Here is a 22,546-nt window from a genome sequence, read left to right as displayed (position 1 = left end):
CTATCTTGGTCCAAAGTCCAGCTTGCGCGCAACCTTAGCACCCCTGTCCTCCTCGACCAAACCTGGCCGCTTCTTGAGATCTGCACCCATCTTCTCCTCGCCGCCGCCCTTCTTGGGCAGATCCGCATTACGCGAGGGCTTGGGCTCAGTGCGCCACCAGTTGTGCTTCAACATGTCCTTGGCCGTGATGCGCTTCTTAGGATCGAGAATGAGCGTCTTCATGAGCAGGTCCACGCCCGCGGATCCCACGGTGCCGAAAGTACCCTGGTAGTAGTCCCTGCCCCTGACCGGCTCGCCGTCGTCGGGGACGGTGTAAGCCGGCAACTTGGTGACGCCTGGCCAGTTGTCTTCTGTGGGGGTTCCGACGGCACGACAAATGAGCGAGATCTGCTGAACCTCCGTCTCGGAAGGCATGTACGGCGCACGGATGATGAGCTCCGCAAACACGCAGCCTACGCTCCAGACATCGACAGCGCCGCTGTAGTGCTTGCAGCCGAAGAGCAGCTCAGGAGGGCGGTACCAGCGTGTGATGACCTGGTTGGTCATGACCTGGTGCGGATCCGCGAAGCCTCTCGCGAGACCGAAATCAGCAAGCTTGACCTCGCCGTCGGCAGCGATCAACAAGTTGTTGGGCTTGATATCGCGATGCAGCACGAAGTTCTCGTGGCAGAACCAGACGGCGCGGGTGAGCATACCCATCCAGGCCTTGATATCTGCGGCACCGTAGCGGACGTTGGCAGTGTCTTTGATGAGCATCTCGAGGTCGCCAAGAGGGAGGTATTCGAGGACGAGGTTGAGGTTCTGGTCTTTGGAGGAGAAGACGGAGAGGAGGGAGATGATGTTCGGATGTTGGAGTTCCTGGAGGTGCTTCAGTTCGCGCACGGCGTCGGGGGCCATGCCTTCCTGGTATTCTTTCTGGACTTTGATCTTCTTGATGGCGACGAGGGAGGACTTGTCGGAACGGAGGTGGCCGAGGAAGACGATGGCGTAGGTACCTTCACCTAGCTTCTTGCCTGTGCAGCGATTAGCATCGCCATTGTGAATTCGAGAAAACATATCAAATACTAGGCATACCTTTGACGTATTTGCGCTTCTCTTCCTCGTTCATCTGCTCGGCAAGGTCGAGCGTCGGCGGCAAAGAGGCGGGTGCATTCTTGTCCTTTGGCGGCTGCGGCGTGCCGTTGGCGGAAGCCTGGTTTGACGACACATTTTTGAATGGCGAGCCGATTGAGCCCGCCGGCTTCAGCGCGTCGGTCGCGCGGACGACCAGTGGTGAGGCCGACATCGTGGTTGTCGTGATGGCAGTGGCGATGCGGGATGAAGGTTCACGACGGACAAGGCGGCGGGATCTCTGCAGCCTTGTGAAGCGTCGCAGGGTTGATTGGTTCGAAGCGCCACAGCTGAGCTGAGCCACATTTCAGAGTGGCTGATTGAACGATGTCTCATGATTGGTGTATTAATGCAAGCCCAGAGACAGGCATGCCACGGCTGCTCAATTTTCTAGGTTCTGGGCTTTGTCAGGACCACGGGAAAGACTGGACGACACAACTCGAGTCCACGTACTGTACATGCGATTTTGCTGACTCGCGTCCGGAACCCTTGCATTGTCCCGTATATTCCAATGCGCAGTAGACACGAAGCTATCTTAGACGCACGTCGCCAGCCACACGCTGCTGACACCACCTGTTCGCGACATCCCAGCCATAGGGCACATTGGATAAGGTATTCCAGATAGGGCGCCGGAGGTGCCGGCAAAGCTGGCAGGTGCCCGTCTGGTTCGGGGCACCAGCCTCAAATTGCGCGGCGCAGAGATCACCCCTCGAGGCGGGCGGACTTTGGACGATTTGGCGCGATGCGACGGACCTGATCCCGAACCCAGTGGAAGACCCTTCTCTTTTCTGTCAAGCCTGCCGAAGTAGCTAGAAATTGCGGCGGTGCATGTTCACTTGGCGAACACATCAACACCCCGTCACGCCGGCCGGGGAGGCGGACATGGTTGCTCCCCGTTTCCCGAAGTCCCAACACCATCTTCAGCCCTCCGCCGTAACGGCACCGCGTAAACTTCAAGGCTGTTCCCGTAAAATCCGCCCCGTCCGCTGCAGGTTACATGGGTTTGCCTTCCGGGGCCGAGGACAAAGCACCGGAGAGGGTGTAGGGTGAGAGGAACTCAACATCATCGATTGATCATTGAACCGCGGCGACCGCGCAGCGCAAATCGACTACTACGTGGGAATTACTCGGCCAAACCAAACCGGCGAGACACACTAGAAATTTGATGGAAAGACGCGAACGCGACGCAACGCAACAGCAAGATGGCCCCGAAATTTGCTACTTGGCGCCCAGTGTTGGGCTTTTCGGTGGACACTACCCTACGTCATCTCCCGGCGGTGCCCCAAAACCAATGACATGATCACCCCACATAGGCCACTGGTAGCGCGCGACAGGGTCTGGCGCTGGAGCTCGCCCGCTTCAAGTGCCGATCAGTCATGACTTCAGGCCGTGCCTGGCTGGTTGCTGTGCTACTTTTTTTCCTCAGGAGCGCCCGACGACGACGCCAGCCCGGCCCACACGGCACGCAAGTACCTCCTCCAGCCATCAGCAGGAGATCGTGCTATCGAACGGGGACGGGAGCGCCTCCCGAGTCTTAAGTCCGCCGCCCCGGTTCAGCCAAGACAAACACACGACGCTTCTCTTCTTTCCCAATCTAATGCTCAAGCACTGCCTTTTTTGACGTGCCACTGCCTCCTCCGCCCAACATTCATTAACCTCGAGATCTCCAAATTATCCCTCGCGACCACCACAGCACATCTCCCGTCCTCCCACGTGAAACACTAGACCGCAATCTTCAGGGGCATCGTCTCAATTGTTCTCGTCTGAAGCAGTCTTCCGAGTATCACTTCATCCCTACCCGAAAAATCACATTCGGTAAGTCTTGCAGACTAGCATGTGCATTCTTCCTTTTCATTCGTCATTCTGCGTCACCACAACCAACACCCCCCTGGATGAGGCTCAACGGCCTGGAATCATTCTCCATATGCTACCTCCTGCAAATACCAAGCAATGCCCCTGGCTTGGACATCAGAGCTAACCACCGCACAGAACGCCGTTCAGATATCTTATCGCCATCATGAGGATACTTTCGTACTGGGTAAGCCATCTTGCTGGCTCTTGACTCTCAACCGCATCTAACAGGCCGTAGATCTTCCCAGTCTTGTCGGGCCTGATGTGGCTCGGCATGCTACTCGGCATGCTCATCTACTGGATTGTAGACGAGAAGAGGATTGTCTACCCTAGCATGACCCCGCCTCAAACCATCGCCTACATCAGCGACGTTGGAGCTTATGAACTGAAGCCGCTCTTCATTGCTGGCTGCGTAATTACAGTCATCTTCCTCGACCTGTCCTTCTTCTCCGACTGCTGGCTGCGCCATACGGGCCGTCTCGCACCCAATACATCCAGGGGCCAAAAGATTCTCTTCGGCCTGTCCATCTTCTGGGCCATCGTCGGCACTGTGGGACTCATTTGCCTCAGTATTTTCGACACCTATCGGCACGATAACCTTCATTTGATGTTCCTTGGCTTCTTCATCATCGGCTACCTGTTGTCGGCTATTTTCATCTGTTGGGAATATCAACGCCTAGGAATGAGTACGTTCATCGTCTTCTCTGTACCAACGACAGGCTGCTAACTTTATTGCAGGATACCGCGAGCACCGCGTCCTAGCGGCTTCATTCTGGGTCAAGCTGATCTTCATCATTGTCGAGATCGGTCTGGCCATCCCGTTCGTTGTCTTACAGAAGCTTAAGCGCAACAACGAGGCGGCAATCATCGAATGGGTCATCGCCTTTGTCTTCTCCTTCTACGTCTTTTCCTTCATCATTGACCTGTGGCCTGCTATGCGCACACGCGACAAGACCGCACGGTTCTCAAAACCTGGGCTGAGAGAGATGTCTAGCACCAGTCCTCCCAACTTCTGAGACGGGAGAAGTTTTGCACGAGGTAGAGACAATGAATTGAAGAGATGAGGGATCATGTGCATTCTTTACGGAATAGCGATGTTGCATTACGGAGATGGTTTCTGGGGCTGGCATTACAGGGCCGGCATTACGGGCAGGCATCACGGTCCTCACAAGGCCGGACGGAGTTTGGAGTTCTTTATATCCCCCTTACGACATGATGGAAAGCATTGCAGAGTTATCTATTGAGCGCTCGGAACGTATACTTCATGAATATTAATACCTGATTACCCAGTTTTAAAGGGGTTCTTGAATTTCCCTGGGCGTCTTGCCCACCACTACTATCGTACGAATACTAACCTATGGCTGACGGCGGTGACCAGAAGGATTCGATTGTATGGCCTGCACATGGGATGATTTGGAGGGTCTCGTTTTCTTGAGCTCTTATTAAGTTACGAAATTTTTCATGCAGTATGTTTTGGACAACAAGCACATGTAAGGCTTGAGAGTCGAGGTGTTATTCTAGGACATCTCTATACCATGATGCTTCGTATGTTCCTCTTTGTGTCAATCAGTCGCTCAAGCAGATTAAATCACGAACTACACGTGAGAATCTTCATCCAATACCAAAGCGTGAAGAGATTAGGAGTAAAAATAAGCACGTGTTGCCGGTCTCGGCTGTCGATATTGAATGTAAAGATACTAAACACATTCTTGCCACTAACACCGCTCGCTGACCATCCCTCTGGCTAAGCCCCAAACCGTTCTATCCTGTACGCCCGCTTGAGAAAATGTCCGAAACCAAACGTTCCTATTCCATCATCTCTCGGAACCGCGAGTCTCTCGTCGGGCTGCTGCTCTTGTGCTTGCTAGGGTCTTTGAGGGTGGGCGGCGGCGAAATGGGCCCCTCGAGATCGTCTCTGGCCTCCACAAACCGCTCCGACTCATCGTCGCTCGTGATCGGGCTGACATCGTCATGGCCCATGGGCGACCGGGGACTCTCTCCCACCGACTTGCTGCCGCTCTTGCCAGCGATGGCGACCTCGCGCATGCTGGCTGATCTCCCATCGAGACTGGTTGCACTCTCGTTGGCAAGGCGTGTGAGTGCGACACCGCCGATAAAGCCCCTCTCCTCGGGAGGGTTCTCCCCGGCGGCTGAACGGCCCCGTGGGCGCGAGAAGCGGGATTTGAGCCACTCCTTCATCTTGTGTGTCGGAGATCCACTCTCGCTCGGCGAGCGAGCAGTGTCACTCCCGCTAGGAACATCTTTCTGGGTGTTGATGGTTGGCTTCGTGTGGCTTGCCCTGCTGGACTTGGGCCGCGCATCCGCGTCACTTGTTTCGTACTGCTGGGAGGTCTCTCCTGCCTCGAGAGAGTCTTCGGTAGGGACCTCGGGCTGCTTCGACCTGCGCTTCTCGCTGCTGGAAAGGCGTTTCTCCTCCGCCCTGGCAGCCTTTTCCTCTTCCTTCTTGGCCTTGGAATCCATCTTCTCGCGATGCCGCCTCTCTTTTTCCTCTTGCTTATCTGATTCTGTAGACATGTTAGTACTGTTCACGCTTTTTGGAAAAATTGCGCCACATACCCCTGATCTTGCGATTGATCTCTCTGATTTCTCGGTCGCGTTCCTTCCTCTTCTCTTCGTCCCTCTTCTTGGCTTCGGCCTCTGCCTTGGCGATTTCTTGTCTCTCCTTCTCGATGGCGGCCTTTTCGTTGATCTCATCGAGAACAGGTTGCACCCTCTTGGCGGCAATCTCATCAATGAGCGCCTGGTCCATGAACATTCCGCCGCCAATATCGAGTTTGCCCTCGTTCTCGTTGGGAACCGAGTGTTTGGCTTGGGCGGCAAGGTGAGCCTTGAACTCCCAGTCAGTCATGGTACTCGGTGGCACCATGCCCGTCTCCGCTGAGATCTTCTCGTCCATTCCCTGCAACCTGGCGCTGACGTTCCTCTGCGCAGCAGCCATCAAGGCTTCGCGGTCTTTGGCTCGCTTTTGCTCGTCGACCTTGGACAGGTTGGAGGAAAAGATGGACATCTGTCTTCTAATACGCTCAGATTGCTCCTTGTCCTCGTCCTTGATGTCACCGTCGCTCGAAGACCGTCGCCTCAGCTTGCCCTTCATGGTAAATATCCTCTGAGGTTGCTTCGCGGAACTGCCGTTGCCGTAGTATTCCTGGTAGTCCCGGTTACGTTGGTGTTCCTCGCTCAGTTTTGACAACCGTTCCTGAGCCAGCTTATACGCTGCCTCTTGCAGGTTTACGTAGGGCCTCGGCTGATTATCCGCAGGGCTCATGTCACCCGATTGCCGGTGAGCTTCGCGCGTTTGGTCAACCATCTTCTGTTGCTGACTGTACATCTTCTTCGCCATAGCCACAGCGGAGGCATGTAGCACGTCTGCCCTCTTCTGCTCATCAAGTTCCGGACCGATGGCGGGAGAAGAGGTGAACATCTTTCGTGACAGGTTGGTGTATGGTACTGAGCCGGAAGTCTCGGTCGGTGACTTGGGCTTCGTAGGGCTGTGAGCGGCAGTGGCAGCACTGAGTGCATTGGCCGCAGCTCTAGACTCATCGGGATACGACTCCTTAGGTACAGGCGTGGATTTCGCGCGTGGCCTCGTCCGCCGTGGAGCGGGCATAGCGCTTTGAGCCGCGGAGAGAGAACCAAGACCGTCGGTCGAAGTGGCGTGCGCAGGCTTCCGAACTGACAGGCTTTGCTTGAAAGCCTGGTTGGCGGCGCTGTTTCCCCATGAATCGTGACGTGACGGGCTAGAGGTCGTCGCAGATGCCTGCTTCCTGGCCGAGGCAGAAGCTATCAGGGCAGCCTTAGCGCCCGCGGAGCTCGAGTTGGGTTCCCATGATGGGACCATCTTATAGTCCTTGGCCAACATAGCAGCTGTAGATGCTGAGTTTGACTTTTCGGGTTTCCAAAGGTCGATAGATTTTTGGTTGGCCCAGCCCAAGGATGCTGCGGCCCCAGCGGCGGCTCCATCACTTTTAAGACCAGGGGACGGGTAGCTGGGCAGATCCCGCGGGTCTGCGTACTTGAGTCTTCCTGAGTGGCCTGCTGATTGGGATGGTTAGAGTGACTTTCTTCGTTTTTTGATGGGTCACATTGTCTTTCTCTCGACAATGACAAGGGCTCGTATTTTTGAGGGGCTGGGTTCTAGTAAGTACCTGTTGCCGGTAGCGAGTACCGTGCTTCCGCCATGGCTGGCTGTTGCGTCGTTGTCTTGGAGCTGGCTTGCATCATCGCCAGCCCGGGTGCCGGCTTGGTGGTATCGATATACCCGCTTTTCTTGCGGAGAGGTTCCTCCTCACAGGGTGGTGACGAGGGTTTGATGGATGTATAACTACTAATTGGATATGGATAATACTACAAGGGTGACGGAATGACGGGAAAAGTGGAAAGTGATTGACGACATTCGGGCTTACACGCGCAGGGCCGCAGGGCCGCGGGTAAGTGGACTGAGGATAAGTTGGGAAGAGGCGCAAGGTGGAAGTTATTTCTGGAGCTGCTTATCCGAATTGTGTCGCAAAAAGGATCGTACGCACCACCAAAGTATCGGGTCGTAGCTGTCGTTTAGGGTATCGTAATTGGGACGACAAGAGAGTTACGTCGCAGGGTAGGGCAGTGCAGGTGCAAGTTGCAGGCCGCAGGATGGTAAATCAGGAACGAAATGCCGGAACAGGCGCAGGCGGCAGGGCATCGTGCCTAGGAGGGATAGGAGTTATATCATTCAACCTGCACACCTCGCGCTGGGAAACAGAGAGTCAGTCATTCAGGTCAAAGGTGAAGGGTCCGGCGCGCACGATGAGGTATGTTGGGTCTGGTTGGCGCACCTCAGTCTTAGTGCTGAGCGACCACGGCTGCCGCCGTTACGTCATGTTGCGACTTGGGTGGTGGCCCATCCGCTTTGGGCCTTAGCGGTCTCCTCTGCCTATGCTAGCCGCTTTGAGAACCCTCCCAATGATCAATCCTGACACACCCCTGTCTAGCCCGTCTACCACTGCTAGTAGTCAGCTCAGAATGTCTTCACCTCAAAGAGTGGTGCACCTGAGTCTCCGTTGGGTACCGAGAGGAACGAATGACACCCACCAGGGCTGAACTGCGCTATCCGTTGTCGCAAACCTCCTCCACGTCCACACTGTCGGCTGCCTCGCCGGCGCTTGTGGCTTCCGATCGACACAATTGCCCTTTAACCTCTGGAGACGGCCATTCCGGTGTGCCGTTTTCCTGATGCTGCCGAGTGCTGGACCACGTTCTGGCCACTGGATTGGGCAATGGGACACGATGATCACTGGTTGGGACCTCGAGCTAGACCCAGCTCGACCGGCCTGGAGGGACTTGGGAGATGGGCCCTCCGAGCCGGACTCTGCCGCGTGCTGCTTCCCTGTGTTTCTCCTGTTTCCGCGTCTTCACCGACTGCGAAAGCCGAAGAGCTCTCTGACTTTGGGTGCCTGATAAGGCGCCGGTGATGGCCAGGAGAGTCAAAGACAGTTTGGATCAGGGCTCAGTAGAAGAGGAAACCCAATTGCTCCGTGTTAGAGGCATGTCCTGGGCTGATAGGCTTGCTTTTTCCCTTCGTTCCAGCTGCCGCACCGTACCTGATATCTCCTGAAGCTTAATGGGAGTCTTCATTCGTTGAACAGACTGGTGCACAGTCAGCCTCACCTCGGATGGTCGATGGATGGATGCATCGCATTCTGCATGCTTGAACTGCTATCAAATATAACCACTTGGGACGAAGGTCCCGACCTGTTCGTGCTCAGACAGTTTGCTCGATCCGATATGCTGGAAAAGCAGACATGCGACCTGGAAGCCTAGACTGTGCCAGTGCATCACCGACCGCATCTGCTTGGAACAGACGTCCAACAAGATTGCGACCGGCAAACGGCCTGATCTAGACCACCACCGCGCCATTTCACATCTCAGACCTGGGTCCTAGCTGCCCTCAGTGACATCAAACCCCCCCCCCCGGTTCTTAAGCTTTTCGGGGACTTGCAGGGATCTGCTGGACCCCGGTCGATGATCCAAACCGCCTATCTGACAGCGACAAGGGCGTCAAATTGAGGTCGGACGGCCTACGAGTGGGCTTGAGGGAAAGGGAGGGCCCGGGGGGTCACTCTCGCCTGGCACCATCACGTCCCCATATTCCGGGGGGAAGAAGCCCAGGGAGCAGAAAAATCGTGGCGTCAGAGCAACGTCGCTCCTCGCATCTCCATCGGTGCCAGAGACACTCACGCTTGACACACCCAAAACCCCCGCCGCGCCATCAAACTGCTAGTTCGGTTTCCCAGCGGTTGACTAATACCTAACCACCCTCCCCAAGACTTCTGCAGCGCTGGCTGGGCAACTCAACTGCTAACTAGGCCATGGACAACTGTGGCGTGACTTCCGTCCTGAACTTCCGTGACGTCGGTTCCACGGTGAACAGCTATCTTGGACGCAAGTACGTTTGACCCCCTTCTTACTGTGCACCCTCATTTTTGCCTGGTTATGAAACCGGGGTTCAAACAGAGGCACACGGCACACAGGCTGACTTCGTTTCTCGTATCTGCTGCTTAGACTTATCCGGGAAGGCTTGGTGTTTCGCTCTGCGAGACCAGGTGTGTGAAAACCCTCTAATGCATTATTGCACTCTATGCACAACTCTAGATTTTAATCATCTACAGACGATGCCTCGTTGGAGGACAGGAAACGCCTCCGGGATGACCTGGGCATCAAGGCGGTGATTGACCTGCGCACCAAGTAGGTAGCGAGTGTCACACTCACACACTCACATTCACCGTCCTTCTCCCTTGGACATGCCAGATCCCGCACCCCGATCACCGACTGACGCCATCAAGGACCGAACACGTCAGGCAGGCCAAAAAGCGCCAGGCCGATCTCCAGATTCCCGCGCTCCTGCAGTCCAACGCTGCACTGGCTGAGCCGATCCAGATATCGGGCCTGAAGTATCACGAGATCAGAGTCACTGGCGGCAACTTTGAGCGCTTTCTGATATCGCAGGTCTCTTGGGGCGGATTCTTGTAAGGGAACTTGCTTGCATTCCCATTCCCTTTTGCTAGCTATGGCTAACTTCCAACCCCCCATTACGTAGCCGTCTCATCTTCCTGTTCATCTTCGGCTATCGCAATGAGGGTATCTCTATTCTATCCTGCGAGGTTATGCTGCCACGTGGCCTGGTAGGTCTGGGTCTCGACACCCTTGACCAATCCGGACCCGAGGTTGCCAAGGTACGTGAGCCTTCAGCAACGTTGCACACCCATCTCTGACGAGCAGCCTCAGGCCCTCAAAGTCTTCCTCGACCCTGCAGGCTCGCCCACGTTGGTGCACTGCACCCAAGGCAAGGACAGAACCGGGCTCATCGTGACCCTCGTGTTGCTGATCCTCAATGTGCCTCTCGAAGCCATTGAACATGATTACTCTTTGACGCAGGGAGCGCTCGAATCCGAGAGGGAAGAGAGGTTGATCGAGATAAGAGAGATCGGTTTGACAGATGAGTGGTTCGACACGGCACCGGATATGATCGCCAGAATCGCTCAGCACCTCGAAAGCGTCTATGGTGGAGTCGACAATTACTTGGACAAGATCGGGTTTGACCAGGATGACCGTCAGAGACTGAGGGAACGTCTGCTATGCTAGACCAGGCGTCGGACTCGGCGAGGATGATGCCAGCCATCTGTAGCCAGCAAGCAGTAGCAAGCAGTTTCACGGGCGTGCTGTTCTGTGCGCTGTACTATCGACTTGTTCATTCCTTCGTAAACCGTCCTTGCATCCAGCACCGGTACATCTTCAGTTTGCGGAGTCTGTTGACCAGCAGACGTCGGTCGACACCGATGTCATTTATGGTGAATACGGCCTTTGGGTCATCTCCCTCAGTCTTCTTCTTGCCAGACCAAATCTGCTCAAGCTCCTCCTTGTCGAAGAAGTAGACTCGGGTGCCGTCGCCACGCACGTAAAAGTTTTCGTCGAGGTAACGACCCTTCTTGAAGCGAACCTGGGCGAGATCACCTCTTCCATAGTCTCGGAAGCAGACCTGGCCTCCTGGCTTGAGGAGTCGGTAAATGTTGGAAAGGGCCTTGTCCCACTGATTGGGAGCCAAGGCAGAGAAGATGAATATGAGAATAGCAATGTCGACGGATCCCTCCTCCAACCCGGGCGGGAGTTCGTCGCTGGTCACGTCCCAGACGTCGGCCTGTACGATGCCTTGGCTGTACGCCTCCTGGCTTCGCATAACCTCTACGGCCGTCTTTGAGTAATCACAGGCATGGATCTTCAGGTTAGGGTTCTTGTTAAACTCCGCGATGGGGAAGGCGGTGTTGCCGGCACCTGCGCCTATTTCGAGGATCACAGTCTTGCCGGCATCCTCCTTCGTCACTTCTGTCAAGATAGGAAATTCCTGCTGCAGCCACTTCCTGTTCTTGAAAAAGTTTGCTGTGTTGTTCTTGTAAAAGGCATCCCACATTTTGGCGGGGTTGGCGTTGAATCTGTCTGAAAATTTCTTGTCAGCGAGCCGCACATAAAGAAGCAGGCATAAAAAAAACAAGTAATTTTGTAAAGGTGCGATCAGATGGGAGCGAAAGACTATAACAGAAGTTCTCATCACAAAGATTCAGCTGAACTATGCGAAAAAAATCTGAATCATCATAACACCTGTGTTGTTTTGTTTTTGGAAGCAGAAGCAACTGGGTAAAACTTACTCTTGTCAAAATCAGAGACCGGGGACTGACGCTGCATCTCGTATTGCTGCTCGGCATACTCCTTATAGGCATCGTCAGTCTCGACGTGGTCCCAAGCGTTGAATTCGAAGGCGTCATCGCCCTCTGCCAGGAAGCGACTGCCGAACTGAAACGGGTCGCTTCTCTTCTGGTTGAAGTCGGGGTCGCGCGATCTCTGGGTAGTGATAGGACGTTCCTCCTGGCCGTTGGGCTGGGACAACTGGAGATCGGCCGTCTTCTCAACGAGGCCTAGCTCGTCCACTCCATTGGGAGTCTGGACGGCCTCGGGAGATGCCATTGCAGATGTGACTGATCAGTACACAGGGGCCGAAGGTCCCACGCTCACAAGCTAATGCGGGCGTGCACACAATCTTCAAAGATCTCCAGGTTTTGGGTGGCACAGGAGGAAGTGAGTAGGAGTGAAAACAACTGACAATTTTTGCGCGCTGGTGAAGTTTTTGTTCGCGACGGGGAAGCTGCGGTGGGGCCAAGGTCGGCACGACGAAGGGCCGGCCACCGACTAAACCAATGCAAAGAGCGCAATTGACCCACCTGTCAATTACCCCTGCAAGTTTGAAGTGCGGGAGCTCAGTTAGGTTGGTCGGCGTCGCGTATCTAGCTAGAGGCAGGTACCCAGGATCGTTGACCTACAAACAACGTTCCTCCAACGACCGACGACAGCAACGAGAACCTGTACCTCGGAAGCCGACGCAGATCTGCCTCCCCCGATATCGCGCGACTCGAGCGAATACTCTCAGCGGTTTCTGCGAATACTACTGTCACTCTAACATGGCTCCATCTCTCGTGCGCCCCCAGGGCCACCTGTCCCCGGCTGAGGCTCTGGAGCTCGCCCAGAAGGCCCCAACGATTCTTCGAAATAACCCGAACGCGTTTTCTTCATCGCCCCTGGTCTCACTGTTCTCGGCATCCGAGACCCCAGAAATATGGATCATTTACGAAAACCTCCTGTTGGCCTGCCTTCGCACAGGCGACGGCCAAGCGGCACACCAATGTCTGGAGAGGCTGGTCATCAGATTCGGAGACGACAACGAGCGCATAATGGCATTCAAGGGCCTCGTGAAGGAGGCGGAGGCTGACAACGACGGAGAACTGGTCCAAGTGCTCAAGGAGTACGAGACGATCCTGGGACAGAATGCTACAAACATTGTTAGTTGACGAAGCCAATGTGACATACGAATACCTGCTGACTCTCAACAGCCGGTCGCCAAACGTCGTGTGGCGCTGCTCAAGTCAACAGGAAAGATCTCAGAAGCTATCAGCGCATTGAACTCGCTTCTCGACTTCTCGCCTACAGACGCGGAGGCCTGGGCGGAACTCGCAGACCTGTACCTCTCCCAGGGACTCTACTCACAAGCCATTTTCGCGCTTGAGGAGGTCTTGGTGCTGACTCCGAATGCATGGAATGTGGGTTATGCTACCATGCTTCACTTGGCGTTTTGTGTTGCTAACTGATGTCAGATACATGCCCGTATGGGGGAGGTGTTGTACATGGCCGCTTCAGCCTCGGACGGCTCTTCGCAGCAGCAACTAGCCGAATCTGTCAAGAGGTTCGCCCGCAGCATCGAACTATGTGACGACTACCTGCGGGGTTACTATGGCTTGAAACTGGCAAGTAAGCCCGCCAAGTGATCACCACCCGCAACTAACAGACCACCAGGCGACAAACAAACTTCTAAAGGAGCCCTCGAAGCCTTCGAGGCAAACAGATGCTGATGATTGGGCTGTCCCCGACACTAACACAGTGCAAAAGCTCAATGAGGTGGCTACGCAGAAGTTGGCCGAGATTGTGCGCCGCAACAGCGCGAAGGACAGATTATGGCAAGGTTACAACGAATCAGAAGTGGCAGCGGCGCGCGACCTGCTCTCCAAAGAGTCGGTTGAGCTCGTGAGATGAACAACGAGCCAAGAGCGACATGCAAACAACCTCATGATACATGGTCCTGTGACGATCCGGTCACGTTGGCAGGGCAGCATGCTAGCTTGCTTTATGCATGTAATTGACGAACTTGGCCCGACATATTCTGCTCTGCTCGTCGGGACTGGTGAGCAATCGGAACATTGGAAGCTGGGTCTGCATTGTATCTGCAGCGGATCACCACGTGCGACAACCATTGCCCAAGTTTCCTCGCTGCTTGCCGGCCAATGAGGGACATTTTGCTCGGTAACGGAACACGGAAATGAAATCAACGGGCAGCATTTTCTTATCGTTTAGGCATGCAGTTGGTGTCATCGTCATGTCGACAGTCGAATAGAGAGCGGCTCCGGTGATTTTGGCGATTGGGCAGGAAAAGGAGCCAAACTTACAGCGGATACGTTTCACCAGAGGGGCAGACGGTGCCACCCAATACCTTCAAATGGATTTTCAAGTTATTTTCCTCTCAGCTCCATCGCTCCAGTCGCGGCCATACCCGCAGGCGTGCCCAATGAAAGATGATCGAGTTGCAACTTGTCGCAGGGCTGCATGTCATCCAAGGTTCCAGGCATGGCGTTGGGAGCCCGACGACTAATAAGGCCCACAGCGTGCGCTGGCAGTGAGTCAGTGACATGATCCACGGACGGGTCTCAGGCACCGCCATTCAAGAACCATGCCGAGTCGATCTGAGCGAGCAGAACATTCAGAGCTGTCGGGCAACGACGAAGCTTCGTCAGGCGGGGTCTATTTTGGATGTTGATGATATGTCAGGACATCCATATGCCAATCAAGTTGCGCTGATGAGGTTCAGGTGTCACGTATATATCCGGGCGGTGCCATGTAAGTAAGCCGGGAACGAAGACAAGCCAGCGAGCCAGCACTTCATACGTCGATACCGACCTCAACTCTTCCCTGCTTTCTCCGTGTTCACGAGCAACTTGGCGCTTCAAATGAGGAAGAAGTTAAGAGCCAAACGCCGCTATCGTCACCCGCATTAGACCGAACCCTCACACCCAGCAAGGACAATCGCTGCTGCTGCGAAGACCTCAGGCCACGCGAAGCCTCGGCTCGTTCTTGATGTCTGTGGAATTCGGCCTCCATTTTCATGATGCCTTGCCTCGCACAGTACAGAGTACCTTCACACTGGACCCAACATTTGCAACATCACTCTCGCACATGCACAACAACGTTGCCCACTTGCAAGAGCATGGAGTAGTCAGATTCGTTGCGAATAATATCATTGTCAGTGCTATTATGTATCCACTTTTATTTTAGTGTGAAGCAGGCTGCGGATTGACTGCATAGTTTCGATGGCTAGCCAAGTCGACGAAGGGAAAACGAAGCAGCACATGTGGGGAGTCGGAGACGGTACAGCGCGGCGGCACAGGACGGCAAGGCAGGCTCGCACACGACAAGACTGACAATTGCGTCTGCCCTGGGTAAGGTACCTCTTCTGCGGAACCGGACGACACGCACATCAACTGCAGACCTCACAAGTACGTACGGGTACGGCGCCCTCCCGAAGTACCGTCGTTTCTTGCGGTGTGTTAGTCCCTCCTGCGGTGTGGTCAGGTAGGTGAGGAGGAGGCGAGGCGAGGCGAGATGGAACCAAACTGAACTTGGAAAGCCAGAGATTGGAATATGAGTGCTGACGGCTGCCTGTGGTGTGCAGTCCACCTGAGGCGCTCTCAGTGGCCATTCCTGCCGGCTCTTAAGAGAGGAAGACGAGTAATAAGCCGCGAGCCCGGGTTACCGGGGACTGAGGCACACAGCTAGGTGGCGCTGAAGGTAAGGTACCTTAGGAGAAGCAGCAACAGCAACAGCAACAGCAGCGGCGACAGCGGCAGCGGTAGGAGCGAGAAGTAGCATCGTTCCAGTTCTCGCCGCCGACGCCAATCGTCGACTCTCAACTCCCGTCGAGTCGAGTCGACTCGACGTTGACCCCTCCCTCCCTTCCGTGCTCCTCCCGTGCCGCCAAATAAATACTTTGCGACGTCTCATCCAGCCTGCTTAAACATACACTTATTCCGACCCCCAAGCCTCTGGTTCTTTTCTTCCTCGACATCCCACCTTTCCTGGATTTTGTCCAGCAATTGCTCCCAATCGGAAGCCGATGGGAGAAGAAAAAGGACGGGACACTCCCAGCCGAACCACCGCAGAAGCCCTACCAGCATCAACGAACGCCTGCCTTACCTAGAGGACCGTCCCGCAACGGAGCCCAGAGCCACGTCCAGAGCACGTTCCTCACCGAAACAGCTGGAGCGAGCGAGCCAAAACATCCATCGGCCGGTGCAGGTCGACCACCAGGGCCACACCACAGGGCAGACTGACACCATCGGTGCCGTCGGTAACAAAACGGTACGTACTGTCTGAGGACTGGGTACGCAGCTAGAGCTTATTTGACCCCGACCACGACCAGTCTTATCCGAACCTCGCCAGAAACCTTCCGGCCTAGAACCCAATTCAGCAGGAGACAGGCCCCGTGCATCTGATCTCCCATCACCTCTGGTTTCTGTCAGGTCTCAGTCGGTGTTCTGTCTCAACTTGGGATCGCACACCGCCAGGGACCAAAACAAAACACATGAGATTGGAGTCAAAGAAAAGGTATGTAGAATGCAATCTTTTTTTCTCACTGTTTTCCGGAACGCGTTTATTGCCTTGCCCATGCGAATCGAATCGGCCATCATCCCTCGCGTTGCTGCTGCTGTCCGTCAGGCACGTCTGGTGTTCCTTGCTTTCTTTTCATGTTTTCTTCTTCTTGTTGATTTTCTGCATCTTCCCTGTCAACAAGCTGCCAAGTGCCGGCTACCTACATCTCGCATGTTCTTAACGTGCCTTACCTTAGGTATCCTACTCTACCTTGTCCACAGGGCAACGAGCTGCCGGTGTCGCCGGGGCTGTTGTTGACGTTGGCATTGCCGTTGTTGCTTGACACACTGCGTAGCTGCATAGGGCAGTCAGTCTACAACGGCCTCGGTCGATGGCCGTTTGGAGAGAGGGGCGGCGTTGGATTTCGGGCATGCCACAAGTCGTGTATGTGCAGGCAATCTGGCGCAGCGCCGACCAGCGGGGTGGTGGTGCTGGTGCTGACAGTCATTCAATGACATTCCAACGTCCACTTTGCGGTCCCATCCTCCACCAACGGCGTGGCCCAAGGTCCATCTTTCGCTGGGGGGTGTCCAAGTGGGACAACAAAGCAAGGGGGATTCGAGACCGCCGCCCAGCCTCAGATGTCCCCTCCCCCCCTCCATGTTCGCAGTTCTACCTACGGATACCTGTCGTCTGCATCGTCACCCATTCTCCTCCGGCTCTGGCTCAGATCACTGGCCTCTGCTCGGTTCTGCCCACCTCTCTGCCTGCTGTGCTGGCCCTGACCCTGCCCTATTTCGTACACCACGCGGCAGCTATCTTACGCTGTGGCGAGATGTTTTGTGCATTTTGTCTCGAAGCTGGCTGTGAGAAATGGCGGGGTCCATAGTGTGGTCTTGGTCAGGCTCCTCCCGCCTTTTGGTCGGAACTGCTGGTCTCGCATCGTGCTTGCCCCTTCCCCTTCCCTTCCATTGCTGGGCGGCCCCGTCGTCTTCCCCTCCCCCCTCCCCCTCCTCCTTCTCAAGCCCCCCCTACTGCTACGGTGGCTCCCATTTTCTTTCCGCTTCTCTTCTAGGCCTCCCCATCCACTCTCCTTTGGGACTTCCATCGTGTCTGTGTGTCCATGTCCAAGTCCATCGCTCATGCCCCCATGTCAATGGCCTGTCTTTTCACGGACCTGGCGTCTCGCCAATTCCATTCCACATGATTTTTGGGCATGTCACTGATCTGAGGCTTGTAGCTTAGCATCCCCCTCCAGTCCCGCGGCACGACACTAAATACCCAACTTGTCCAAGGCCATCGTGTCGCTTGGCCTGATCTTGATCTCGTCTCCCGCACTTTGCCTGCTCACCGACAACACCCGCCTGCCGGCTCCCGGATCCCAGAAGAGGAAAAGAAGAACCAACAACTGGGTCTTTTGCTCTCTCTCTTCTCCAGTGCCTGGTTCCCGCTTGGCCCTCGCCCACCCCACACTGCTTCCACTCGGCTTTCTTTCTCCTCCTCCCATTCTTCGTCTTCTCGCCTCGCCTCGCATCGCATTACAGCGCAGCGCAGTGCATCGCACATCGCATCGCCACCATTCAGGCTCCTCTTTGCTCTTCTCTTCGAGCAATCAAAAAATCAGGGCAAGCCAGCTCTCCCAAGGCAACCAGCCGCCCAGGCCTGGCCGATTCGTCTAGACTGCAGTGGCTGCGGCTTAGTTTGTGCATACAACCTTGTCTTACGCCTTGTAACGGAGCGGTCGACCGACCCGCAATAGCTGCCCAGCACCAGCTGCCACTGTTTTCCACTCGCACCCAATCGCGCTTCTTTTTGCGCCCAACTGCACGATCTCTCGCCAAATAGCAGGGGGCTTCCCTGGTTACATCCCAAAAGCCCACGAACGAATATCCACCCACCGACTGCCGCCCACCCCTCAATTTTCGCGAACCGCCCGTCTTGCAACTCAGTCGCCCTCACAGAACAAAACTCTCTTTCCTCGCAATTCTGCTGTTGCGCACATTGGATTCCTGTCGTCTGATCAGCTTTCTGCCCAAGTGTCGCCCGTCCGTCGTCCGCTTTTTTGGGTTTGTTCGTGCCAGCTATTCATCCCAACTTGGATACCCCCTCTTGTCACTGCGAACCGCGCAAGGACGAACGCTGCACGGCCTCATCCAACCTACACACCAACTTCTCTCTCCGGTTTCCCGTACCGGTAGCCAACACCCTCAATAACCTCGCCGGACCGTTTCGCGCAAATCTCTCTTTAACCACGCCGCTCTCCCTTCCGAGTCTGTCGTGCGAAGAGGGTTTTCCCACCGCCCACGCACATACACACACACACACTTCCTTATTATGTCGTAAGTGTTGTAATTTTCAACTAGGCCACCGGACAACCGACTCGGTGACATTCACACAACAAACAACACTCAACTAACACAATCCGGAAGACACGGTTTAAGAGATCGGTTTGCTTCATCCCGCGGGGGAACAACATCTCGTTCCGAATCCTACTCTGAAGACGACGATCGAGACAGCTTTGAATCTGGTGAACACGACGAGAGTTACTCTGACGACTACGAGGAAGACCTTGGCCCAGAAGACTCGGCTTCCGTCAGCCCTCAAAGATACCGCCCACAACAAACTCGAGCTGCCTCTCGTCACCACGAGCTCCCGCAGCACCCGCAGCAGCGCGAACAACTAGCATACCGCCCTCCCGTCAATTACGTTGACCCGTATCGGCCCGGTTCAGTGCCGAATCCCCCAGAAAGCGTGGATCCCTCAGAGGAATACCACCCGGCCTATGGCCACCGCGGTGGCTACGGTGCCCGCGCACCTCCGGCCGCCCATGGCGGGCCGCAAGGTCATGTCGGCCATGCCGGTCACAATCCCTATTTCCCAAGCGGCCGTGGTCACAACGGCCACCCTCAGAGCGCCTATCAACAACATCAACATAGTCATGTAGGCTATATGGGTCAAAGCCCATACGGAGCTCCTCCCAATACCATGGTTCCTTACGGTTATGGTGGTCCTCCGGGCCACAACCCCTTCTCGCCAATGTCCAATGGAAGCGGTCAGAGCTATTTCGGAGAGCAGCCGCGCAACTCTCAATATGACATGATGCCCTACAATCAGCCGCAGCCCCCTGCTTTCTACGGCCATGGCCCCCCCGGTGGACCTGGAGGCTACCAAATGCCGCCGCACATGGCCCAATACCTGTACTCCCAAGCTGCTCCACCTCCTCCACCTACGGAAGTTGGTCAGCCCAAGACTCCCGCGCCTGCCCCGCCGCCGTCACCGCCGAAGCCAGACCCAGAGAAGATCAAGTTGCAGGAACAACTTGAGCTCTTCAAGGCAGAGCAGGCTCGCAAGGAGGAGGCCGAGCGCCGGCGTGAGCTTGAGGAGAAGATTCGGAAGGATGCCGAGGACGCCATCGCTCGGCGGATGGAGGAGATGAGGAAGGCCCAAGAAGACGCGCGAAGGGAAATTGAAAGGGCCAAGAAGGAGGCTGAACAAGCTGCCCGTGAGGCTATCGAGGCTGAGCGCAAAGCTGAGGAGCAGAGGCAGAAGCTGCACCAGGAAGCCATGGCCAGAGCTGAGCGTGAGGCAAGAGAAAAGTACGAGGCCGAGCTCAAGGCCCATGCCGAAGCAAAGGCCGCTGAAGCAAAGGCTCGCGCAGATGCTGAGGCAGCTGCCCAATTGAAGCTCGAGCTGGCCATCAAGGCTCAGGAAGATGCCAGAATTGCCGCCGAGAAGAAGGCTGCGGAAGATGCCGCAGCGAAGGCCAAGTATGAGGCCGAGATGAAGGCCACGGCTGAGAGAGAAGCCCGTGAGAAGATTGCGGCCGAGAAGAAGGCGGCAGAAGAAGCCGCGGCAGCCAAGGCCAAGTACGAGGCCGAAATGAAGGAGAAGGCCGAGAAGGAGGCCCGCGACAAGATCGCGGCCGAAAAGCAGGCTGCAGCGGATGCTGCCGCAGCTAAGGCCAAATACGAGGCGGATATGAAGGAGAAGGCTGAGAAGGAGGCTCGTGACAAGATTGAAGCCGAGAAGAAGGCTGCAGCGGACGCTGCCGAAGCTAAGGCCAAATACGAGGCGGATATGAAGGAGAAGGCTGAGAAGGAGGCTCGCGACAAGCTGGCGGCGGAGGCTAAGGCCGCGGCAGATGCCGAAGCTGCTGCCGCTGCGGCCAAGAAAGCCGAAGATGAGCTCAAGAAGAAGGCTGCCGAAGATGCCAAAGCCAAGTACGAGGCCGAGACCAAGGAGAAGGAAGGCAAGCTGCCGATCAAGTTCAAGGACGCCGTCGGCCGCAAGTTCAGCTTCCCATTCCACATCTGCGCCACCTGGACGGTGAGTCGAAAGCACCCAGCGATGTTTGTAATGATGCTAACAGGTTGTAGGGTATGGAAGAGCTCATCAAACAAGCTTTCCTACACGTGGATGTCATCGGGCCCCATGTCCAGGAAGGACACTACGATCTCATCGGCCCCAATGGTGAGATCATCCTTCCCCAAGTATGGGAGAGGGTTGTCGAACCCGACTGGACCATTGAGATGCGCATGTGGCCCATGGAGAAGGCGCAGCCAGCTCCACCCCCGGGCGTGTTCCCTCCAGGTATGAGACCACCACCAGGACAACACCAGAGGACTAGGTCCATGGGGGGTCCGGGGGGTCTGCCACCGGGTTTCCCGAGGCCCGGGGGTGGTGGCGGGGTTCCACCACCACCCCCGGGTTGGGCAGGTAACGGTCCGCCACCACCGCCGCCTGTTGGCGCCATGCCTCCCGGCCGTGGTCCGCGTGTCATCAATGTTGGCCCGGCACCTGAGAAGAAACGTCAGTCCAAGGGAGGGCAGGGATCCATGCTCAGCTGGATGGCCGGCGCCAAACCCGCAAAGAAGAAGTAAGCAATCTCAACCCGTTGTACGGCCGCCAATTATCTAATAAACGAGTAGGAGTAGCAAGAAGACCTAATGGTCAGTGTTGTGCATTGCCAAACAGTGTTTTACAACATATACCACGAGAACTATTTCTTACGAATTTGCGGTTGGGATCTTTCTGATTTACACATGATACCTCATCGCGCATTATTTTGCTTTTCGCAGATTCCCACATAGTTGATTGTATGTATACAACGCATCTCACGGAATCATGGCTCATTTTCTTGACGTCTATAACGCATGTATGCCCGGAGTATGTGCTGCGGGGAGAGTGATTTTGAGAACGGGACCAAAGAGCCAAAGGTTGGAAAATGTTCCGCGAGGGTCGTACACAGAGAGGAGAGCCTTGCATCAGAGTTGGAGGAGACTGCGACATTTTCAGGACACGGCGCAAAATAAGGGAGGACCACACCGTGTTTTTGGGTTAGATGACTTTTTTGGTTGTGGTTAGATGCGTCGAGTTTTATGTTACAAAAAAACACTCTGAAAAGAATCATCATAATTACGCATGCGCGTTCTACCGTCTATTGCCCTCTGATTTATGTTTAATTGCCGTCTGCTTATATCCTTGGTCTACCAAGCACACCCTTGACGCGCTTCTCGAACGCTTGAATCATTACACCAGCCACCTTATCAGACACCGCAGCGCTCACAGCGGAGTACAACGGGTTCGCAAACTGGAACCTAATGACCAGGTCCACCTCCGTGCCAGTGCCCGTAGCCAGTGGCCGCAGCTGCCACATCGTCACCAAGCTCCTGAACACCGCACCGCCCTCTCCTCCATTGCCCGGGCTGGCACCCGGAACGTCTGCACCGCTGATCGCCTCGACGCTTTTCCCGGGTACACAGTGCAGCCTACTCGTGAATGTCTCCTCGAAGCCGCCCCAGCCCACGCGCAAGTCGGCCTGCGCGGGCCATTTGCGCCCGTTCTTGTCGGGGGCGGTCCATTGCGTGACACGGGACTGCGCGCAGTATGGCACGAAGGTCGAGTATGAGTCCACGTCGGAGATTACGTCGTAGAGCTGGGCGGAGGGGTATGGGAGGGTTCGGGAGGCCGTCAGGACCTGCGGCTCGGATGAGGGGATATTCGGGAGGTTGAAGAACTGCCGCGCCGGCGTGTGGGGTCGTGCGGCGGGCGTACAGCGGATGCTTCCCAAGGGAGAGAAGATCCGGAGAGCTGGCCGTATGGTTGCCATCGTGTATGGGCAGTTCCGAAGTATGGAGCTGGGAAAAGGTTGGGGAGCGTGGTCGAGGTTTTGCGCAGTGTTGAATGAGTGGAAGCTCGACTTTCAACGAGCCATGGTCTATAGTTCAAGCCGAGGAAGCGAAAGTGAATTGCCGCTCGAGGAAACTGCTGTCAACTGCCGTTCCGCCGCAGACAGTCCTCAATCGGGGTCGTCGCAAAAGTTGTTCGTGAAGCAAGTCGCAATGACGAC

General features: G+C 55.7%; 8 protein-coding genes across 8 annotated transcripts; 4 read left to right on the top strand and 4 right to left on the bottom strand.

Moving 5' to 3' along the window:
* COL26b_000313 (uncharacterized protein) lies at positions 1–1,285 on the bottom strand (the record flags this gene model as incomplete). Its single annotated transcript, XM_053173283.1, has 2 exons — positions 1–1,013; positions 1,075–1,285. 2 exons carry the CDS (start codon positions 1,283–1,285, stop codon positions 1–3), a joined length of 1,224 nt encoding a protein of 407 aa, XP_053042989.1.
* Positions 1,286–3,127: 1,842 nt separating this feature from the next.
* Positions 3,128–3,977, top strand: COL26b_000312 (uncharacterized protein; the record flags this gene model as incomplete). Its single annotated transcript, XM_053173282.1, has 3 exons — positions 3,128–3,148; positions 3,200–3,647; positions 3,700–3,977. The coding sequence occupies 3 exons, from the start codon at positions 3,128–3,130 to the stop codon at positions 3,975–3,977; spliced, it is 747 nt and encodes a 248-aa protein (XP_053042988.1).
* A 790-nt stretch (positions 3,978–4,767) lies between these two features.
* Positions 4,768–6,841, bottom strand: COL26b_000311 (uncharacterized protein; the record flags this gene model as incomplete). The annotated part of the gene is made up of 2 exons (XM_053173281.1): positions 4,768–5,486; positions 5,539–6,841. 2 exons carry the CDS (start codon positions 6,839–6,841, stop codon positions 4,768–4,770), a joined length of 2,022 nt encoding a protein of 673 aa, XP_053042987.1.
* Positions 6,842–9,326: 2,485 nt separating this feature from the next.
* On the top strand, positions 9,327–10,599 carry COL26b_000310 (uncharacterized protein; the record flags this gene model as incomplete). Its single annotated transcript, XM_053173280.1, is given in 6 exon segments — positions 9,327–9,403; positions 9,520–9,560; positions 9,627–9,702; positions 9,801–9,983; positions 10,055–10,190; positions 10,207–10,599. The coding sequence occupies 6 exon segments, from the start codon at positions 9,327–9,329 to the stop codon at positions 10,597–10,599; spliced, it is 906 nt and encodes a 301-aa protein (XP_053042986.1).
* A 106-nt stretch (positions 10,600–10,705) lies between these two features.
* Positions 10,706–11,973, bottom strand: COL26b_000309 (uncharacterized protein; the record flags this gene model as incomplete). The annotated part of the gene is made up of 2 exons (XM_053173279.1): positions 10,706–11,448; positions 11,658–11,973. 2 exons carry the CDS (start codon positions 11,971–11,973, stop codon positions 10,706–10,708), a joined length of 1,059 nt encoding a protein of 352 aa, XP_053042985.1.
* A 491-nt stretch (positions 11,974–12,464) lies between these two features.
* Positions 12,465–13,590, top strand: COL26b_000308 (uncharacterized protein; the record flags this gene model as incomplete). The annotated part of the gene is made up of 4 exons (XM_053173278.1): positions 12,465–12,842; positions 12,894–13,100; positions 13,155–13,308; positions 13,439–13,590. The coding sequence occupies 4 exons, from the start codon at positions 12,465–12,467 to the stop codon at positions 13,588–13,590; spliced, it is 891 nt and encodes a 296-aa protein (XP_053042984.1).
* Positions 13,591–18,979: 5,389 nt separating this feature from the next.
* On the top strand, positions 18,980–20,824 carry COL26b_000307 (uncharacterized protein; the record flags this gene model as incomplete). Its single annotated transcript, XM_053173277.1, has 4 exons — positions 18,980–19,137; positions 19,158–20,523; positions 20,574–20,787; positions 20,817–20,824. 4 exons carry the CDS (start codon positions 18,980–18,982, stop codon positions 20,822–20,824), a joined length of 1,746 nt encoding a protein of 581 aa, XP_053042983.1.
* An 846-nt stretch (positions 20,825–21,670) lies between these two features.
* On the bottom strand, positions 21,671–22,306 carry COL26b_000306 (uncharacterized protein; the record flags this gene model as incomplete). Its single annotated transcript, XM_053173276.1, has 2 exons — positions 21,671–21,918; positions 21,970–22,306. 2 exons carry the CDS (start codon positions 22,304–22,306, stop codon positions 21,671–21,673), a joined length of 585 nt encoding a protein of 194 aa, XP_053042982.1.
* Positions 22,307–22,546: the final 240 nt, after the last annotated feature.

This window comes from Colletotrichum chrysophilum (assembly GCF_026319265.1).
Source record: "Colletotrichum chrysophilum strain AFK26 chromosome Unknown scaffold_1, whole genome shotgun sequence".
In the NCBI taxonomy this organism is placed as follows: domain Eukaryota; kingdom Fungi; phylum Ascomycota; class Sordariomycetes; order Glomerellales; family Glomerellaceae; genus Colletotrichum; species Colletotrichum chrysophilum.
The sequence above is the reverse complement of the archived record's forward strand: the minus strand, read 5'-3'. Positions and strand labels throughout refer to the sequence as shown.